At 36.1% G+C, this 18,465-nt stretch overlaps 1 protein-coding gene across 12 annotated transcripts in view; it reads left to right on the top strand.

Annotated features, from left to right (window-relative positions):
• Positions 1–75: 75 nt before the first annotated feature.
• Positions 76–18,465, top strand: part of LOC106169657 (uncharacterized) — a 32,136-nt gene continuing 13,746 nt past the window's right edge. For 2 of the 12 annotated variants that reach the window (XM_087010679.1, XM_087010671.1), the window contains exons 1-8: positions 7,802–8,260; positions 10,303–10,404; positions 11,582–12,257; positions 13,881–14,115; positions 17,195–17,263; positions 17,496–17,594; positions 17,886–18,031; positions 18,267–18,327. In XM_087010679.1, coding sequence (XP_086866805.1) covers positions 8,149–8,260; positions 10,303–10,404; positions 11,582–12,257; positions 13,881–14,115; positions 17,195–17,263; positions 17,496–17,594; positions 17,886–18,031; positions 18,267–18,327 — 1,500 coding nt within the window. In that variant the 5' untranslated portion in view covers positions 7,802–8,148. Of the gene's footprint in view, positions 218–1,415; positions 1,577–2,015; positions 2,345–3,359; positions 3,800–5,788; positions 5,904–6,774; positions 6,928–7,801; positions 8,261–8,305; positions 9,981–10,302; positions 10,405–11,581; positions 12,258–13,880; positions 14,116–17,194; positions 17,264–17,495; positions 17,595–17,885; positions 18,032–18,266; positions 18,328–18,465 lie in introns of those variants that run through there. The other 10 variants (XM_087010639.1, XM_087010648.1, XM_087010667.1 and 7 more) reach the window with 10 other exon arrangements.

The following is an 18,465-nucleotide window of genomic DNA, read 5'->3' as shown; positions in this document are numbered from 1 at the left end:
AGAAAAGCCGTTACCAAATCAATTTGCCCCGTGTCTTTTGCTACTAAGGTAAATTTGCATAATATATCCATATTGTTGTAAATTTTTAATCTTTAACAGTATCTTTTAGTAATCTGTTTTATTTGGCATGTTTTAAATCCATGTAACGCTAAAATGTATCTGAGGTTTGGACTGTCTTGAAAATGAATCAGCCATCGCTTCGCTGGCAAACGGAACGGTAAGTGGGAAGCTGTTGGTAAAATAGTTTATATCTTGATCTCACTGACTCCTCTATCGCTGTTTCAAAACATTTAAATGATATGCAAGTTAGTGAGAAGTTGTATAAAGTAGCATACTGCTTTTCATAGTGGTGGTTACATTGTTTTGATTTTACGAAAACGACAGTGACAGGTCAGCTTGGCTGGCTTACTCAGTCACTGGCAGTGGCAGTTCATAAATCAAGACCATTTCCAGTATGCATTCCTGTGGACGGATGTTTGTTAAGCAGTGCTTCTGTTATATATGGTGCTTAGATTTATAAAACTACCTTGTGTCATCTTGAGACTCAACTCATCAAACGTATCGAAATATTTTTCCTGTTGCTGTACACTACTGTATTAATCATGTGTATCAAACTAGACAAACTAGTGTGAAGTCACTGAAGCTCTTGTCAGTGCCAGTGCTAGTATTTCTATGAAGTAAGTGTTGATGCCTCCGAATTAAATTGCACCAGACAACAGTAAGCATATTAGAATTGGAAGCATAATGAAATATATGACGGAGTAAGGCCTGAAACTGAGGTAAACTGTACATACTGTACACATCTGAATCAGTGTACTGGCACGTCACATGCTGTTTTGTCTTCACTGTTATTATCATTGATGTTATAAAGATACACAGTGACTTTGAACAAATGGTAACTTTCATGTCTTTCCCAGCTCATCTCAACAGTGCTGTGAACATTCTCAAGACCCAAACAACTCCTTTAAATTATATACTGTAGAAGGTCAAAAGGTCACTAATTAAGCCATTAATCAATAATGTCTTTGGTGATTTTCTTATAGCTGGAGGACTTTATTACTCTGAGTCAGGATTCATCTATTAGTGCAAGCATAAAGAGAGATAAGGTGTCCCTGTTTTGATGAAGAACCTTGGTCAAGTATTATGTTACATGCAGATTTGCATTTGATGTGTATAATGGTTTTAGCGCAGTTTTCAAAGAGCAAATTTTACTAGAATGATACGAAATTTTAGAATGTGGACATAGTATTTATATGTTTACATAGCAGATACGGTGACAGTTTGTATGGGATCCCACAGAATAATATACATAGCCTGGAGGTATTGCTTATGCTATCCCAAACCCTTGCCCTGTGTGTGCTGTACTGTCTAATAATGTCAACTTTTGTTTACATTTTTGTGTCATTAGATGTGCTATTATCTCAGACACTAAATATGAGTCTGACTCAAATAGCCCTCTAATGAGGTCAAAGGGAATGCAGGCTCTATGCTTGGGCAAGTATGTTCATTCCTATTTAAACTGTTCATGGTATGTGAAGTTGACAGGAAGGATTTCTGATGAGTGATGAATTATCAGGTAAGTTTAAAGACAGTTTTATTTGGAATACAATTTTTTTAACAAAGGATATTGATATAAAGGTGTATTTTTTAATTTGTACTTATTGACCTCAATATTTCAAACTATTAGAGCGTCAAATGGTATCAAATAGTATAGTATTTTAAGATTATAGATAGCATGTTTCTTAAAGCTTTGAAAAAAAGACATATACACATGCACTCTTCTCGTGAAGAAAGTGCAGGTCTTTAACACAGATAAATGGGAAGGTTTCTGGAAGTGCAATGAAAAGTGACAAGCGCTTATACACAGAGATGTATGTTGTGAGTAACATTCTTAAACACACACTTAGTCAGCCCCATAAAAGTCCATACCATGCCTCATGGTGCCTTTCAGCAATAGGAAGTGTAAAGGTATAATGTGTCACTAAGGCATCAAGTTTGACATTTGCCTGACACAGGGATGGATGAAATGCCTTTGGTAAAGAAGTCTCACTTAAAACACTAACCCAAGAAGAACACAAGCACCTAATTAGATTTCATGGATCGGTGGTCATAGTCTCATCAGCAGGTAGAGCACACAATCCAGCCCTGTGATGATGGCCACCCGGCATTTGACCAGCTAAATGCCAGGTTAAAGGGTCTCTCTTGTAGATCATATAGACATTCACCTTGCATTTCATCATCAAGCCACAGGGTTACTAAAGCGTTTCCTGCTTGGCTGGGGTAGAATTTACTTTGTCTACACACACGTGAAGAGCAGACAGAACTAAGTTTGACAACTTACAAGGTGCTTTTTTTCAAAGACTAACAATTTTGATTTTTTTTTTACCTTTGTCAGCAGACTTCACCCAAATGAGCTCCATCTGGGACGGTTGCATGGGTAATTTTGCTTTTTATGACACAGTTTGAATAATATGTTGTTTTTTGTTAAAAGGGTAAAAAGTCTTCAGAGTATAATATGGCATTGTAAGTTAGCATTCAATTTCCACTTAAAAATTTTGTGCTTGAAAAGGATGAAATGAACATGATTAAGGTAGTTATCCTGTATCAATAGTCTGAGGAGATTGTGTTTTGACATCTACATGTCCCCTGAAGGATGGATTGGTGAAAACTATCCTGATAACAGACATGATAAAATGCAGGGAATGTGGGTGTTATTTAATAGATTAGTTTGCATGTATGGGTTGATATTTTATTTTAAACATGGGAGAGAAAAGATATTATAGATAGCATGGGCTTTCAGATGTCAGAAAAAGAAAAGAAACATATTTATATAAAAAGTTCAAACAAAGGTTCATTCTAATAAAAAAAGATTGGTGAAAAAATAAATGGAATAAGTTCTATGCAGATGAAATACATGTCATTTTGAAAGTTGTGGTCTGAGAATATTTATGAATCCTGATAACAATCTTTTTCATTTATTCTCTTACGTCTGTCCAGATATTTTGTTGCAGTTCACTGGTCCAAAAGGTGCCACACACAGTGCCAGGTCAATGAGGACCATGGTTCCACGTAGCTGTTAGAACGGGACATTGTAAACCAGACATTTTAAGTCTCACACAGCATTACTGCTGAACACTTGGTAGAATTTAATTTTTCAGAAAGAGGAAAAAGTTTGTCTCTGAGGTGGATACCTTTCTGTGCCAGTAGGTTGTATAAAACTTTGCCAATCCCTTATCATCCCTTTTGTAACTTCCTTTGTGACTGTATTAGCAAAGAACTGGCTGAGTTTAGGGAATGGTAGAGATGTTATAGCTTAACAATGTTGTTTTGGCAAGTGAAGATTTATCCTCTTATCACACTTGGGTTCATACAACATAATTTCAAGAACTTGACATTACTCCAGTTACCTATACACATTTCTGTGTGAGTGACTAACAATAGGATCACAATGCCACACTCAGACCATCATTGTTCATGGAGAAAACACACCTTGGCTTTATTCTCTATGCATGTTGACAGTGAAGTCACCAGACCAAATTTGGACTGACACTGGAGGGAATAGAAGCTCATCACTTCCTAATGCTGTGTTCGGGAGCAAATATCACATTATTGAAGTTTTGCACACTACATTTAAGAACTGTTGTATCAAAGGATGGGTTTTGCCACAAAGTTACCAACATTCCTGTAATCAAAGTGTTCTTACAAGAATAGAGCTGGAATTGTGGTATAAGATCCTTGAATAACCTCTTGATGAATGAAAAGCTGAGCTAATTTGTGTAGTATCAAGTCCAAACAGTAGGTAAGTCAACCAGAACATGATATGGGAGTTTGATAGTGCTGCCTTGGATCGCAAGGGAGAAAGCACAAAGAAAGAAAAAGAGAGAGAGAGAGAGGAAAAGACCATTTTTCAACGCTGTCTTTTTTATTGTTAATACATCAAGTGTAAATGATATCTGATGTGGTAGCTACCAATTCCATTCCTAATGTTAAAATTTTTGTTTTCTACGTATCAATTTCTCTTTGGCCCAGGATGTAAAGATGTAAATGTGCAAATTATTGGAACCAATTAAGCTGGTGAAGACGGTGAAAAAACTGATACTAAGCTCTGTGGTTTCAGAAACTGTGTGAAAACATTCCTGGCGGAGGCTAGAATATCAGTTTTATGGAAACAAATTCCTGCACCACACAGATACACAACTTGCTCTCATTTTTGTATGGGAATGGTAAATGATGTTATGTAAGTGTTGCAGTTTCAAATTTTGTTACTTTCCATTTTGTTTCTGAAGTTTGATACTTGGTGAGATATAGATAAATGCTTAATTGTTCCTGTCCACAATAGTGTCATGTGCCCCTGAAGTCATGATAACAGAGAGTCAGCGATATTGCATACTAGTAAATACATTGTTTTTTCTATCACAGATGATTTATTCAATGGGAATGAATTGATAATGATGAATTTTGTATATTAGATAGTATTTGTGATCAGTGAATTATGAACATTCATTGTGTAAGATTTTTGTAGTTTTTATGGGTTTTTCTGCATTTTCATAAAGTACTAACAGTTCTGCTACATAGTCACCTAATGTAGCAGAACCAGTAAAACTGGTCAGTTACAGGTAACTTGCCAGTGTTTCTGCTTTTGGTCTGTAGATTCTTTGGTGGCCCAAAGGGTCAGTAGGTATATGTTTTTTGGCAGAGACTGGCATAAGCAAGGTTCCAGCTTTGTGATATAAGACATGAGGAGGAATTATTATGTGATGAAATTTTCTCAGACTCTCTGCTCTTGATTTACCCAATACAGGTGCATAAATATAAGTAAACAGTTTATTGGTGCCCTGTGTGTTTGCCTGCAGACTAGCCTAGTATTACAACTAGGATTATATACATAGCCCAGATAGAAGTATGCAGTATTCTGAGTGAATATACACCTGGATGAGGTTCCCAGGTAAAGAGAGCACTGGCGACCAGTTAATAATGTTTATTTGGCACCTCATTTCTCTTCTGCAGGATAGGTATGCAGATTATCATTATCCTAGTACATAATATTAAGAACTGCTTGAAACCCCATATATTTCACTGAACTGGCATGTATTTCTTGTATTCTCAATCCATTTGGCACACTTTGATCATGTCAAGGAGTGAATGGCATTTTGCTTCTTATTTTGATTTTGGATCCGGCCTTACTATGTTGGTATGCAGTTTTGCATTGTTCCAGTTCAAACCTCAGTGCTAATAAAAAAGTATAATCCACATCTTCTCGGTTTAGATAAGATTGCAAGATATCAATGAAATTACATCTTAAGTGGTATTGATTGCTTTGATGGTTACCAACTGGTATGAAAGTTGGTACGTGCAAACAACATCAGATGAAGTGGGATTTCACAGCAGGTCTTATCTGTGATGTAATAATAAGTGTGCTGGGTTCTGAACAACCTGTGTGTTTGCCTGTGATACAACTTTACATACTGTACATGTATACTCTGTATACGGTGTATACTCTGTACATGTATACTGTGAAGAGGCTTAGGTCTACAAGTACATTGCAGGTAATGTAGATATGACCTGTTACTGTCCGTAAGGTTTTCCTAACCTTTTCAGATAGGTCTGCTATTTGGTGAAGCAGAGCTGAATTGAATTCTACCCACTGGGTGCCTTTAAAGCAATCTCATGTAGTGTTTTCAGTCTATTAAAAGGTTTAGCTTGATTGTGTATATGTACTTGGATGTCCTTTTCCTTTCCTACTTTTTTTGTGAAATGATGCATATCCTGGAAGAAGCATGAGTCATACAACTACTTTCCTTCTGGTTAGAAGCTGTCAGTCTGTTTGGCTCTTTTATTAGCAACAAGTTAAATCAGTCTTAACCAGCACTTGGACCTCTGAAAGAGTTGTTCCATGGATTTAGGTATTCACACAGTGAACATGGTGATTTGTTTATGGACTGCCCTGTACACAGTCTCCAATGTTACACCTTCCTGTGCTGCCCATTAATCAAAGCTGCCTTGTTATGCTAAGGTTGAGTAGTCTGTATAGTTAGTCATTCCACTGAAAGGTAGGTTAGGGATATATGGTGGCAGTGATAATATTGTGATATTTAAAAACACATTATTGGAGGTAAGGCTGATGCTGGGTGGACTTTGACTCTGCCTGTATACTGTGGGCATATAAACACATGTAAAGAGTGGCTTAGTTGGTATAATTTATTATTTTTTATGACGTCATAGTGGTTAAAAGACTTGATTGTGTCATTGAAAAAGAATGTTTAAGGTAAAATTTAACTTAGATAGCTAAATGCTTCCCTAATTATCGTATGAGTAAAGAGATAATTTAGGAATTCATTTAGTTTTAAAGAACAAAATTTTTGTTCACAGACTTCAAACTTTCAACATGCATTGGCCAATAAGCCATCTTGCGGTTTACTCCTGCCAAGTTCACTGGCGTACCTTTTGCTGTGGCCACCACAAAAAACAGTCATGTTGATCTCCTGCTAGTAGCTCTGACAGTTGAACTTCATAAAGTTACAGCTGTTTGATCAACTAATGCTATAAGCTTGCCGTAGGAAGAATTTTCTTTCAAGTAAAAGAAAACCTTTGATGGCACTTCATTTTCATCACTCAGGCCAGCAATTAGGGTAATCCAGCCTGTGTTTTCATGTACAGCCATGTATTTCAACAAGAATCAGGAACATGATAAGCAGGTTCATTGCCATTATTTAGGTGTGGTTTAATTACATTTATGGTAATTTACTGACATGACACAGAATCTGCATTGCAGATGAAAGGCTGAGCTAATTAGCTGATGAAAGATCAGTATAACAGTATAAAACATGGTCCAAGTTTGATGTAGTGTTTGTGGAGGAGTAGAGGGAGGTGCATGCATGTCACTTTTAAAGGACGATTTAATGACTTTTATGTGGTTAACAAAGACAGGTAGGTTATAAAAATAGAACTTCAGCTTGTTTTGTTATGTGATCTGGATATTTATTGCTTGTTATTTCTGTACCCAGTGGTAGTGAAAGTAAGTCAGCTGGCATCTGTATTTGTAGATTTAGTAATATACTTGTTTGATTATTAGATTTTGACAATTGATTTGTTTTTTGTTTTTGTCAGTTAGGATCATTATAAATTGCCTTTATTTGATATTGATAATTTAGCAGATTTTGAAGACCTCTGTCCTCAGGTTACAGACACATTTTCTCAGTTTTTGTTCTGGGGTGACTGGATTGATTTCCTTGTTTATCATTGCCTTGAATGAAAACATAAACATGTGGCCAGTGTATTGTATTGGAAGGAATTTACCTTGTGCATTTCTATACTGTATGCTTGCTCTGCACAGCTGGTACATAGGACAGAATCAATACAGAAAGACAAACTATCTGATTAAATAAATTTAGTTAATTGTGACAAATCACATTAAATTGAATAATAGATGTGGCTTCATTATATTGGGATGTCAGAAGTAATATCTGACTGGAGTTATGGGACTGAATGCTCTAGGGGCTGAAATGGTTATATAAGATGCAATTGCATTGCACTGGAGAAGACAATAACAGTGTCCACAAGGTAGACAGACTGTCGTGGGACTTGGGTAATATGATATAGGAACTGGTCACACTATAGAAAATATCTTTCACATTCATTCTAATACATGAATGTGTGTATAGGTGTGATTTTGTTAACGTGTGCTATTATGCCTCTTTTTTCAGGCAGAAATAGAATAGTTTGGAAAAAAATTGAGTATATATATATATATTTTTTTTCTATTAACATGATCTTTGTTGAGCATTGCTGTTCTTTATTACAGATTGATGATAATGAGTTAAACAACCAGAGAAAAATACTCTCCTATCCCACAAGATTCCAAGATTCGTAACTCGCAAATTCCAGAGTAGAAGTGAGATCATTTGAAGCCCGGCACATCTTATCAAGTTTCTGAAAGTAACAAGCTTAACTGACTGGTTGAGTTTGTACTAAAGTGTGAAATGGCAACATAAGAAGCCTTTACACTTCCTATTAGGACAGAATAAAGCACACGGAGGCAGAAAGAGGAGATCACCTTGTGACCACCGTTTGATCTGGAAACCAGCCTGTTACCAGCAAGGAGGCTATGTTGAAGTAATTGCAGAAAGTTCCTTGACAATAACTTAGGAAATGACTTCAAGACCATCTGGGTTGAAAGCCCCATCGTCCGGGCTAAAACCCCCCTCCAGAATAGGCAAGCCATCAGGGTTAGTGCAACCCAAGGCAGGCAGCAAAGCACAAAGTAAGTACTGACCTGCATGGATGTAGAGATCTATTACAAAAGGTAACCTTAATTGTTTTAACCGTTGAGGACATATGATGAGTGAAGATCAGTTTTGAAACAGTTTTAGAGCAGAAACTTAATAGCATTATCAATTTGTCACCAATGTTTGAAACTGTTTTAATAAAATGCACCCACAACACCTGCATGCCACTTATCAAGTTCCTTTCAGAAGCATGCAAATCTAGAATGCATGGTGAATTTACACAACTCTTACAATATATTTTGCCAATAATTTTCCATATGAAATGCATGTCTAATAGGATAGCCAAAGGCAGCATTTTCCCTCCAACTAGTCTTGAAATACAGAACATTACACTAGTCACATTGAGAAGACATAATTTGTAGACTTTCTGTTCAAGCACTTAAGTTGAAGCCCGTACACAGGAGGCTGTGAATCAATAGATATTCCATTATCAGATATTCAGGGTCGTAGGCTTGAACAGACCATTTGCTGATGCAGTATTTTTTACCAGAATGAATCACAGGAGAGCCGAAGGCAGGGAAGATGGATGCCAAGGCTAAGGGTAAACCAGACACAGTAATGAACTGGACAGGAATCACTGGCTCTTGGATAGAATTTATGTGATCTGACCTCATTAATGAATGTTTCAGGGATGACTAATCGTAGCTGGGATTCTGCTGTGTTATGTTTTCATATTTCTCTGTCTGCGTAATGATGTATGTTATGTGCTATTGGTTTCAGCCCAGGCCCTTGCCAAGAATCTGCCTGCATTATAAACCAGACTCCAAAAGCTGCTTTTGTTGGATAATTTATTGCAAAATGCCGTCATCAGAATGAGTTGATATGGCAGTTATTTTTTTCAACTGTTCCTAGCGCAGTGGTTGTCCTTTTGCAAGAGCAAAATTCAAATTGTTAAGCCTGCATTTATATGTATTTTACTGTTGCCATGATTACTTCATGAATAGAAATGATAATTGAAAGTAACATGAGGTTTTACTGTAATGGAAATGCCCACATATTAAGAGATTATCAATAATGGCTTAATGCTGTTATTAGTGTACAGCTGATTAGTTATTATGGTACCTGATATATGAGGAAAACACAATGAAACATTAAACATATTCATTAGATAGTAGAATTAGTACTCTGTTCTTTTAAGACATTAGAATATCTCTGAACTTCATTGTCATGTCAAATTAAAAAAATGGTAGAAATTGAGTAAACATTTTAAAGATCTATTAACCGTGGGGGTCTAAAAAACAACTATATTGTGTCTCTGTATTCTTGTTGTCAAACTAAATATTAAGTAAAATAAAACAAACAAAATTAGAAATTTGAAGCAATTTCAATAGGAGTTCTGTTAAGCCTCAGAGGGTCTTAAACTAAACATTTTTTTCTCTGCCAGATCTTCCAGACTGCATGCTTCACCATCAACATATTTGCAGGTTCACTATAACCACATATCATCAGATGCCAACAAGATTTGTATTTCTTGATTGCCTTTTTTTCAGGTTACTGGTGCTGCTATTTCTTTTTCATATTGTGTCTGACAATTTGAGTCATATGTATATATAACCTTCCTGCAGCTGGTATATAAATGCCTTGTTAGATGAAGAAGAATTCATTAGCTATAGGTTTTTAAGGGAATCCTGTGTCATGGTTTCATAACTTGCAGCTGTAGGAGAGTGAAAATGGTGTTTTCTAATTGTGTACAAGGTGCTGTATAAACTCACTTTGTGTTGTTCTCTCTGCCTGTAAAAGATAAAGTTCAGGTAGAAGCTGTTATATGTGATGCTATATATTCATCATTATGAGTGAAACATTGCTAATTGGTGAAAATATGTGAGCAAACTGTAGTAGCAGTATAAGTAGTTCCTTTCAATATTTGAATTTCATTAGGGTTAACTGATGAAAATATTTGTTAGATCTTGTAACATTTCATTATATATCCTGTTATCAGATATGTAAGACCTTTTTACTTTGCAATTCAGACTGTTTCAGTTTTGCTAAATTATTTATGCTGACAATTTCCACTAAGGTGCTATAGCTGCAAGTGCCCGAGCCGCTGGCCTTTCTGCCACCGCCGCTGAAAAATATGCCGCACAAATGGTGCATAAGTTGCCAGGTAACCATGGAAACAGTAAGAAAACGACAACAAGATGGTGATTTGGGATGTAACTGGTATCTGTGCTGTCTTGCCAGTGTTATTAATGCTGGGTTTTATAATGTTATAATTACATGTTTCTGTCAGACTGTATGTTTCTACAAGGAAGCCATATGCTGGGACATAGTTGCATGTGGTACTTGCTTAATATGCAGTTGGTGGGGCTGTCAATAATTTTGCATGTGGAATACAGAGTGAACTTTTTTTATAGATTAATTGGAGGCCTTCAATTTTTTGATGAAGTGCCATGTTGATGTATAAAATTTACCACTTTACAATTTTTTTCATAATTATGTCATTTGGAGACTATTTAGTTTCTGAGATATGTAGATGATATTTTATAATCCATGTGATAGTTACCTCCCCTATACTTTCAAGCATCAAGTATTAACTATGATAATAATAGCCTTGTTATCTCAGAAGCACTTAATGGGATAGTTTCTTTGATACAACCATGCACATGTATATATTTATACAATAAAGGGTCATTCCACAGTATTTTTCCTCAGTGTGACATCTTTTCTAAACAAACTTTTAAATTTTCTCTAATTTACTTAAGAGGTTCAATTTTATACAAAATTGCTTAATGAAAAAATTTGTAGATGGGGGAATGTTGTTAAGGAAAAAGCATTGGAATGGCCCTAAACACCTCAAACACCTCGTAAATCAGTATAACGTCTATAGCTAGGTAGACTTTTCAGCTGTAACTGCACAGAAAATATTACTGTTTAAAACTCTGTCCAGTTTACTGATCCATTCAATCTTATACTAGGATGCAAGGCTACTTATTAGGAAGCTGAGAGCTAGCTGAACAGTATTGTTTTATGACAGTGAATTTCCATGTTGCTAAAAAAAATCATGTATTTTCATGTTTAATACGTATTCTTATGTTCTGTAATACTAACCATTATGTCTTTTCTTATAGGAACTACACCATACTTATTATATGTGCAATGCATATAAACTACTATCTTACTATATTTACCAATTTAACTACAATAATATATTTTAGAAATTAGCTGTATACTAAAGGGTTATAGGGGTTCTGCTATAGGTACAGTGCTATTGCATGAACTAACATTTTTATTTCAGTTTCAAATCATTCAGTCTGTACTAGATATCTGAAATTTTCATTCTGTCCCGGTATTTCCAGGTCCAGAGCCACAGCTTCCTCCCCCACCAAGTGATGACTTTATCATAGGTGACCGTGTCTGGGTGGCAGGGACCAAGCCAGGGGTAATAGCCTTCCTGGGGGAGGCACAGTTTGCCCCAGGACAGTGGGCAGGGGTGGTGCTAGATGAACCCATTGGCAAGAATGACGGCTCAGTGGCAGGAGTGAGATATTTTCAATGTGAACCTAAACATGGAGTATTTTCTCGGCCTGGTAAACTAACCAGGCAGCCTGTGGCACCAGGGAGTGTGGAGGCGACTCCTGCAGGGGACAGCTCAAACTCTGCTTCCGCCTCGTCAAATTCTGCTTCCAGTGCGGCGGCCCCAGCTGCCACTCCTGCCAGGGCTGGCCAGGCCAATGGCACAACCTCCAGACTGGCAGCCCCAACACCCAGGGCCAGTGGACTTGTTAAGAAATCAAGCCTTGGCTCAAACACAAACTTGACTCGGTCCCCTTCAGGCTCAGTGTCAAACCTCCCCACCACGGCCAGTTCTGTACCAAAGCATAATCTTAAAGTAGGGGACCGTGTCCTAGTCAGTGGCTCCAAGCCTGGGACTCTACGCTATGTGGGCACTACAGACTTTGCCAAGGGGGAGTGGGCAGGGGTGGAACTGGATGATCCCCTGGGGAAGAATGATGGGGCAGTGGCTGGAAAAAGGTAGGAGAGGACATTTAAATGTCACTTGTGTGCTTATACTGCTGTACTTGTGAGCCGACCACTGGAATATTTACATTTGTTACATTAGGCACTTTATGTAGTATAATTCTTTTTAGAAATATGTCGGGTGGGGAGATTTGAGAATCATTTTTGAAGAAGTTGTCAACAAAATCTTTTTTTACTTGAAGTACTAAAAGACATGTCACCCTCTCACATCAATAATTGTGTAGTTAATGATTGTCATGTAAATCATGATTTATATAGCTGCAATATCAGTGACTCATTGAGTTGTACTTTGATATATGAGGAATTAATTGAAAACTGCTATGAAGTTCTTGGAAATGTTTTTTAAATTTGCACTTTGTTATGAGAAATGAAGCTATGTTTTTCAGAAAAGTATGAATTTTGATTATTAGTTCTGTAGCAAATATAATGAGAATCGCAAAAAGCAGTAAAAGATTTTTTGGCATTTTAGATTCTAAATGGCATATGCTACAAATTACCAGTACAAAATGCAATATGAGTTTTTATCTTGTTTTTGATGGTTTTCAGGAATACTTCGTTTTAGCTTCAACATATTTATCAGAACTTGTTTTTCAGATATTGTTTATTTGTCTCAAAATTCTATGCTGTTGCTCCCTTTTATGGGGTTTTCATTTCCCAATATTTTAGCTAATGAACCTTTAATGATTATTGTTAAAGTCATAATAACTCTTCATTTTGGCCAAAAATTGGATTTTCCTGGAGTAAACGGCAATTTTCCCGTACTTACCAATGGTCAGCGACCCCATTCCTGCATTCAAAGTTAATCCAGGGTTTTTTTCCTAAACGTACGGTTTTTTGTTAAAATCTCTTAAGAGATTTTAACTGACGGAGCTCTCTCTGACATCGCATAGTCACTGTTGACCTACTTAAAACCGCGGGAAAAGCAGACAACAACAACACTATATAAGATTCATGAGATATATTCGTCTTTTTGTTAAAAATACATTAATATCCACAATGTGTGCCATTCTGGGCTTTTCGTTATCCGACGCACTATACAAAAACTCGCAACTTACGTCTGCGTCCGCATTAATGCGTTTGGCGCCATATGTTATGTTGGTCTCGAATGAACGCGAGAATCCGCGTGACACCATTACGTCATTAGCAACGAATGCCTTGATGAAAGCATCGAAAGCCCGATTGACAAGCACAGATTTTAGTTTTACTGCAATAACGGCCGTTTTAGTGGTAAAATACAATAGAATATATTTCCATGCGTTGTTTACAATGTATTTCATGCGGAATTTTGAATCTCAAAGGAAGAGTTATTATTGCTTTAATGGTGCATATTAGATATATGAGGCTTGATACAGAAAAATTATGCCTGTGCCTTTAATTAAAACTGCTTTCCATTATGTACTGTATCTGATAAAAAATGATGTATTTTTGAACATTTTATTCAGAGTGCTTGTTGTAATTGAATATAATAAAGCTGTAAGATAATGATTTGCAGTATGACAATTCTATTGGGATGTGTCATCGTGATAATAATCGCGATACAGTTCTCAGGATATCTTTGGGACATTATTGTTGTTAAATAGATAATGCCTTCCACTTATATTCTGCCTTTTGCTCCAGGTATTTTGAGTGCAAGCCAATGTTTGGGCTATTTGCACCAGTTCATAAAGTGGCCCGCATAGCAGGGGGTGCACACAGTGGCTCAGGGAGTCCACGGGCACGCTCCCTGTCAAAATTAGGCACACCTTCCCGCGAACGTAGCGGCAGCATGGAGTCCATTAGCTCCATTGGTTCCTCGGCTTCGAGTGTGTCACGCAGCCGGGTAAGATTGGGTGTCACGTCCCTTAGCGGCCAGGTACATGCAGCATGATGGGTGCAGTTTTTTTACTACTTTTTTTCTCTCAGTCTCTGGTCCTGCCAGCTTCAAGGAAGTAGAGTTGTAGTGATGTATCTATGCATATAGCTTAACACTATATGTACTCATAATACATTCAATCGTGTGATCATTATGAATTTGATGATTTGCTCTGTGAATGTACTGACAAATTACTAAGAAACTATGAACTAAAATGTATAATTTTGTCATTGAAATTGATTTTTTGAAGTGATTCATAACTGTCACCTTCAAGTACAGATCCGCTGTAAAAAGTTTCGCAATTTACTTAATCCTCATCCAAATTATTCCCATTCCTCACAGCTAATGATACTATTATGCCAATGGTGTAAAATTACTGGGGTAATTTCATGGGTATCAGGACCTGCATGGCCTGACTGTCAACTTTCCCACCATTAGCAACCTGAGCATGGCATTGGTACCATGGTTCCTTTTGGCTAAACTTCTCTTCACTTTGGTTGATAGTCCACATAGTCTGGTTTGCATTGGAGTCTTCTCATTCGTGGACAATAAAAAAAAAACTCGATTTAGGTAGATACTGTTTAGGGTTTTATTTGCATGCTTTATTAAAGAATTAAGGTGCATTCTACCATTTATTCTACTAATTTAGAACCCTTAGGAATTTTGTTTATTTATAATTTTTTGTATCACAGATTTTACTAAAATTCTAACATGTTTTTTCTCTTTTGTTATATTATCATTATTATAAAATAAATAATCACCAGATGATGCCATCATAGATACATATAGGCGCTCACATAAGATCTATTTACTTGGTAGAAATAATACTGACATAATTGCTGCATTACTTTAGTATGTATCATTTAGCATGAAAAAGGGGGAAACAAATCGCAGTACTTCAGCCCATATAAAGTAGATATCAGAGCTAAGATAAAATGTAATAACACTGGTGTCTGAAAGGATGATTACAAGCTTTGGGTCTGATTTATGCATTTAATTAAATAAACAGATCCTAGTTTATCCAACTTTGCAATTCCTCAAAAAGTTTGAGATTATTTCCTTTGGTTACTATCAAAAATATTCCAAACTCGTTAACTCTGCTTGAACAATATATATGTGGGTGGGATTATGTTTCTAAAAATGAATTGATATTACACCTTGATAACAAATGATTTTACGATAATTTAGATAATTTATGTCCACCATTGTTCTAAGATTGAGTTTGTAGTTGCAGGTGAAACATATCCATTGCGTATTTGATAACTTAAAGTCCTAGAATAAAACAAGTCTTATGTATGGCATTCTGGTTATTTTCGATATAGAAAGACACCACTGCAGGCTAAATCTTTTGTGATAATCGTTCCACCTTTGGGGTTTACAATTTAGGTGAAAGTTAACACCTGGGGCATGATTTATCTCAGCTGTAGCTTAATCATACAGGTATTTTATAGCTGAGGTACTGTATCAGGCAGCATGCAACACTGATTAACTAAATGAAATATAAGATAACCCCCTTTTCTTTCACCTAAAATATGTCCTAGTTTTTAAAACAAGTTTTAAAAAAGGAAATAATATATACTGAACTTTTGATTTTTTTTATTTATCATTATTAAACAGTATATTCTTTAAGGGTGAAATAGCTGAGCTGAGGGAAGAGGGTTTTAAGTTTATTTATTTATTGTACATGTGTATGCAATTTGGGTTCTTAATCTTGAGGTGGGGAACATATATATTGGTACCTGACCTTCTGGTATTTAAAGGTGAAGCTTTATCTCTTAACATCTTCTAATTCCACCTGTATCTGTCCACTTGACTTGTGGGATTTTACCACCCCCTTGCTCAATATATTAGAAATATCTTGAAGCTGGCATGACTTGTGAAATGAAAACTCGTCATATTAGGCATTTTGTTTATTATATGCATATAATTAATGGCTTAATTTTGATAATTGAATTAAAGTTTAAATTCACTGTTGGTGTAACACATTTAAGTAAACCTTAAAAATTCACTAAGAAAATTGTTTCCACCTTTCACGTAAATGCATGCAGCTTTTTTTACTCAAAGATATAAATCATTGGGACATTTAGACTAATAATTATATTTAAGTTGGTAAATAGTGGTATTATTTTACTTAAATCTATGGTTTGCTACATACCTTTGCCTTAATGCATATTTGTTTAGCATGTCTCTTTGTAATTCATGTTATGTTAGTTACATTTTGTTTTCATGTTCATTTGTTACATGTGCATTGCAATGTATCTTGTGTTTTTTGTACTTTGTGCATTAATTTGGGGTTGGTACAGTAAAATTTTGAAATTTATGTTGTTCTGTTATGTATGTATAATTAGTTATATGCTTTCAATGTGTCTTCACTTTTCTCTTATATCTTTAATTTTTTTATTGTTGACTTCCAAAAAAAATCATGTCATAAAGCTATTTTTTTTTATATTTGGCCTTCTGTAAGCAAATGTAAACTAATGAAATACCAGTCACATAATAGTTACATAGTAGAAAGCATGTCGCCATTTTATACTCTTCTTTTTTCATAGACAACTGCTATTATAGATAGACTCTTGCAGCAGCAAGTGAGCTTCAGATTTCAGAATTCCTAGATTTGCTTTCAGGTTGTGTTTAGTGCACAATAAAGTGGAGAACTGCTTGAGTATATATGTATATGTACCATATTTATTTGATGAAGTACATTCACTGTTATCAGTGTTAGCATCTCTGAAAATATTGCTTATTTTTGTTTTACAGTTAATGTGCTAAGATGTGCACATTCCATGCATTAGTACTGTGACAATCTACGTATATACAAAATTATAAAGACAAAACTATTTTCCACTTTCTTACCTTTAAAAATTTTTAAGAATAATTCTCTCAACAAAGGGTACTTTTTTGTAAACTTTCAAGCCCTAGAAAATCCATCAAACAAATATGGTACAAGTTGTGAAGGTCTTTGTGACTGCTTTCCCCTGGCGCCCACCTGCTGGCAGACTCAGTGCTGTCTTTAGACAGCATTTATTTGTTATTTACACAATTTTTTTTTCTGATGATTTGACTCTGCTCCTGACTTCAGCCCACTCCAGGGAAGAGCACAAAGAGACCAAGTACCCTGAATCTTACAGCCACCACACAAGCCTTGCAGGTAAAGATAAAATCAAAGCAATGTCAATTTTCATTTTTATTGAAGTGTCTGTATATCATGTTATGTCACTTTAGGCATAATATACTGAAAGATATGTACCTCCATGAATTACTTCCCTTCACACCAACGGGTGATGGTTGTTGGCCACCAACTGTTCATTTGATGAGATTAAGATCATAGTTAGACCAGGTTTAATAGACCAATGTTGCTAATGGCCAGGCTGATATTTCAGAAAGCACTGAAGGAGAAGGAGGAGCATATAGAGCAGTTGCTGAAGGAGAGGGACATGGAGAGGTCAGAGGTCGCCAGGGCAGCATCCCAGGTGGATGAGGTAGGACGTGCTCAGTCATTTCTGGAAAATTTAACTGAACTATTTATGATTCAGAAAAAACATGAAGATTTATGACATCTAAAAAGTAAATATGGATAATAAATATAGGTCAAATGGTGCATGATAGTTTGGTATGGTAATTTCCTTAGGTTATTCATTTTCAATCAAAATGGATCAAAAGTGTTGCATAATGTTCCATTTTGCCCTTCCTGTGAAAAATTACCTTAGATAATACAGCATATGAAAAATTGATCAAAATGTTGCAATGCGTTTCATTTTGTCCTCCCCCAGGCCGAGTCCCAGTTGGCGTCTCTGAAAGCTGAACATGAGAGGTATGTGCTGGAGAACGAGGAGAACATGAAGCAGATGAAGGCACTGATGGAAGAGGTGGGCAAAGAGAACAGAGAGCTGAAGGCACAGCTAGAGGAGGAGAATAGGTATGCACACAGCATGTCTAGATTATATTTACATTGTAGAAAAGAAGTTAATATTTTACCTCGGCACTCTCTGAGATGGAGGAGAACCAGTAGTGTAATTGGAGTATTTACGATATAGGAAATGATCTTACTCAGTTTACCTTGACATTGATGTAACTAAGCTGAAGGAGGAGAATAAGCTGAATGAATCTTTGCAGGGAGCCAGTTGTTGTAAGTTTTTACTCTTTGTTTTCAGAAAAGTAGAAGACTTGCAGTTTGCTATTGAAGAAGAGAGCATTATCAAGGATGACTTGGAGGTAATGACGTCAGTTTCTCAAGGCTAAACAGTAATGCAACTGAAATTTTATACTATATCAAAAGCAAAAGTGAATATTGAGCAGATAATGTAATACACTTTATGAAATTCGTAAGATGAGAACAAAAGAATGCGAATC

This window comes from Lingula anatina, chromosome 1 (genome assembly GCF_051362555.1).
Source record: "Lingula anatina isolate TDL-2025a chromosome 1, LinAna3.0, whole genome shotgun sequence".
Classification (NCBI taxonomy): domain Eukaryota; kingdom Metazoa; phylum Brachiopoda; class Lingulata; order Lingulida; family Lingulidae; genus Lingula; species Lingula anatina.
Note: the sequence above shows the minus strand (reverse complement) of the source record. Positions and strands in the feature narration are given on the sequence as shown.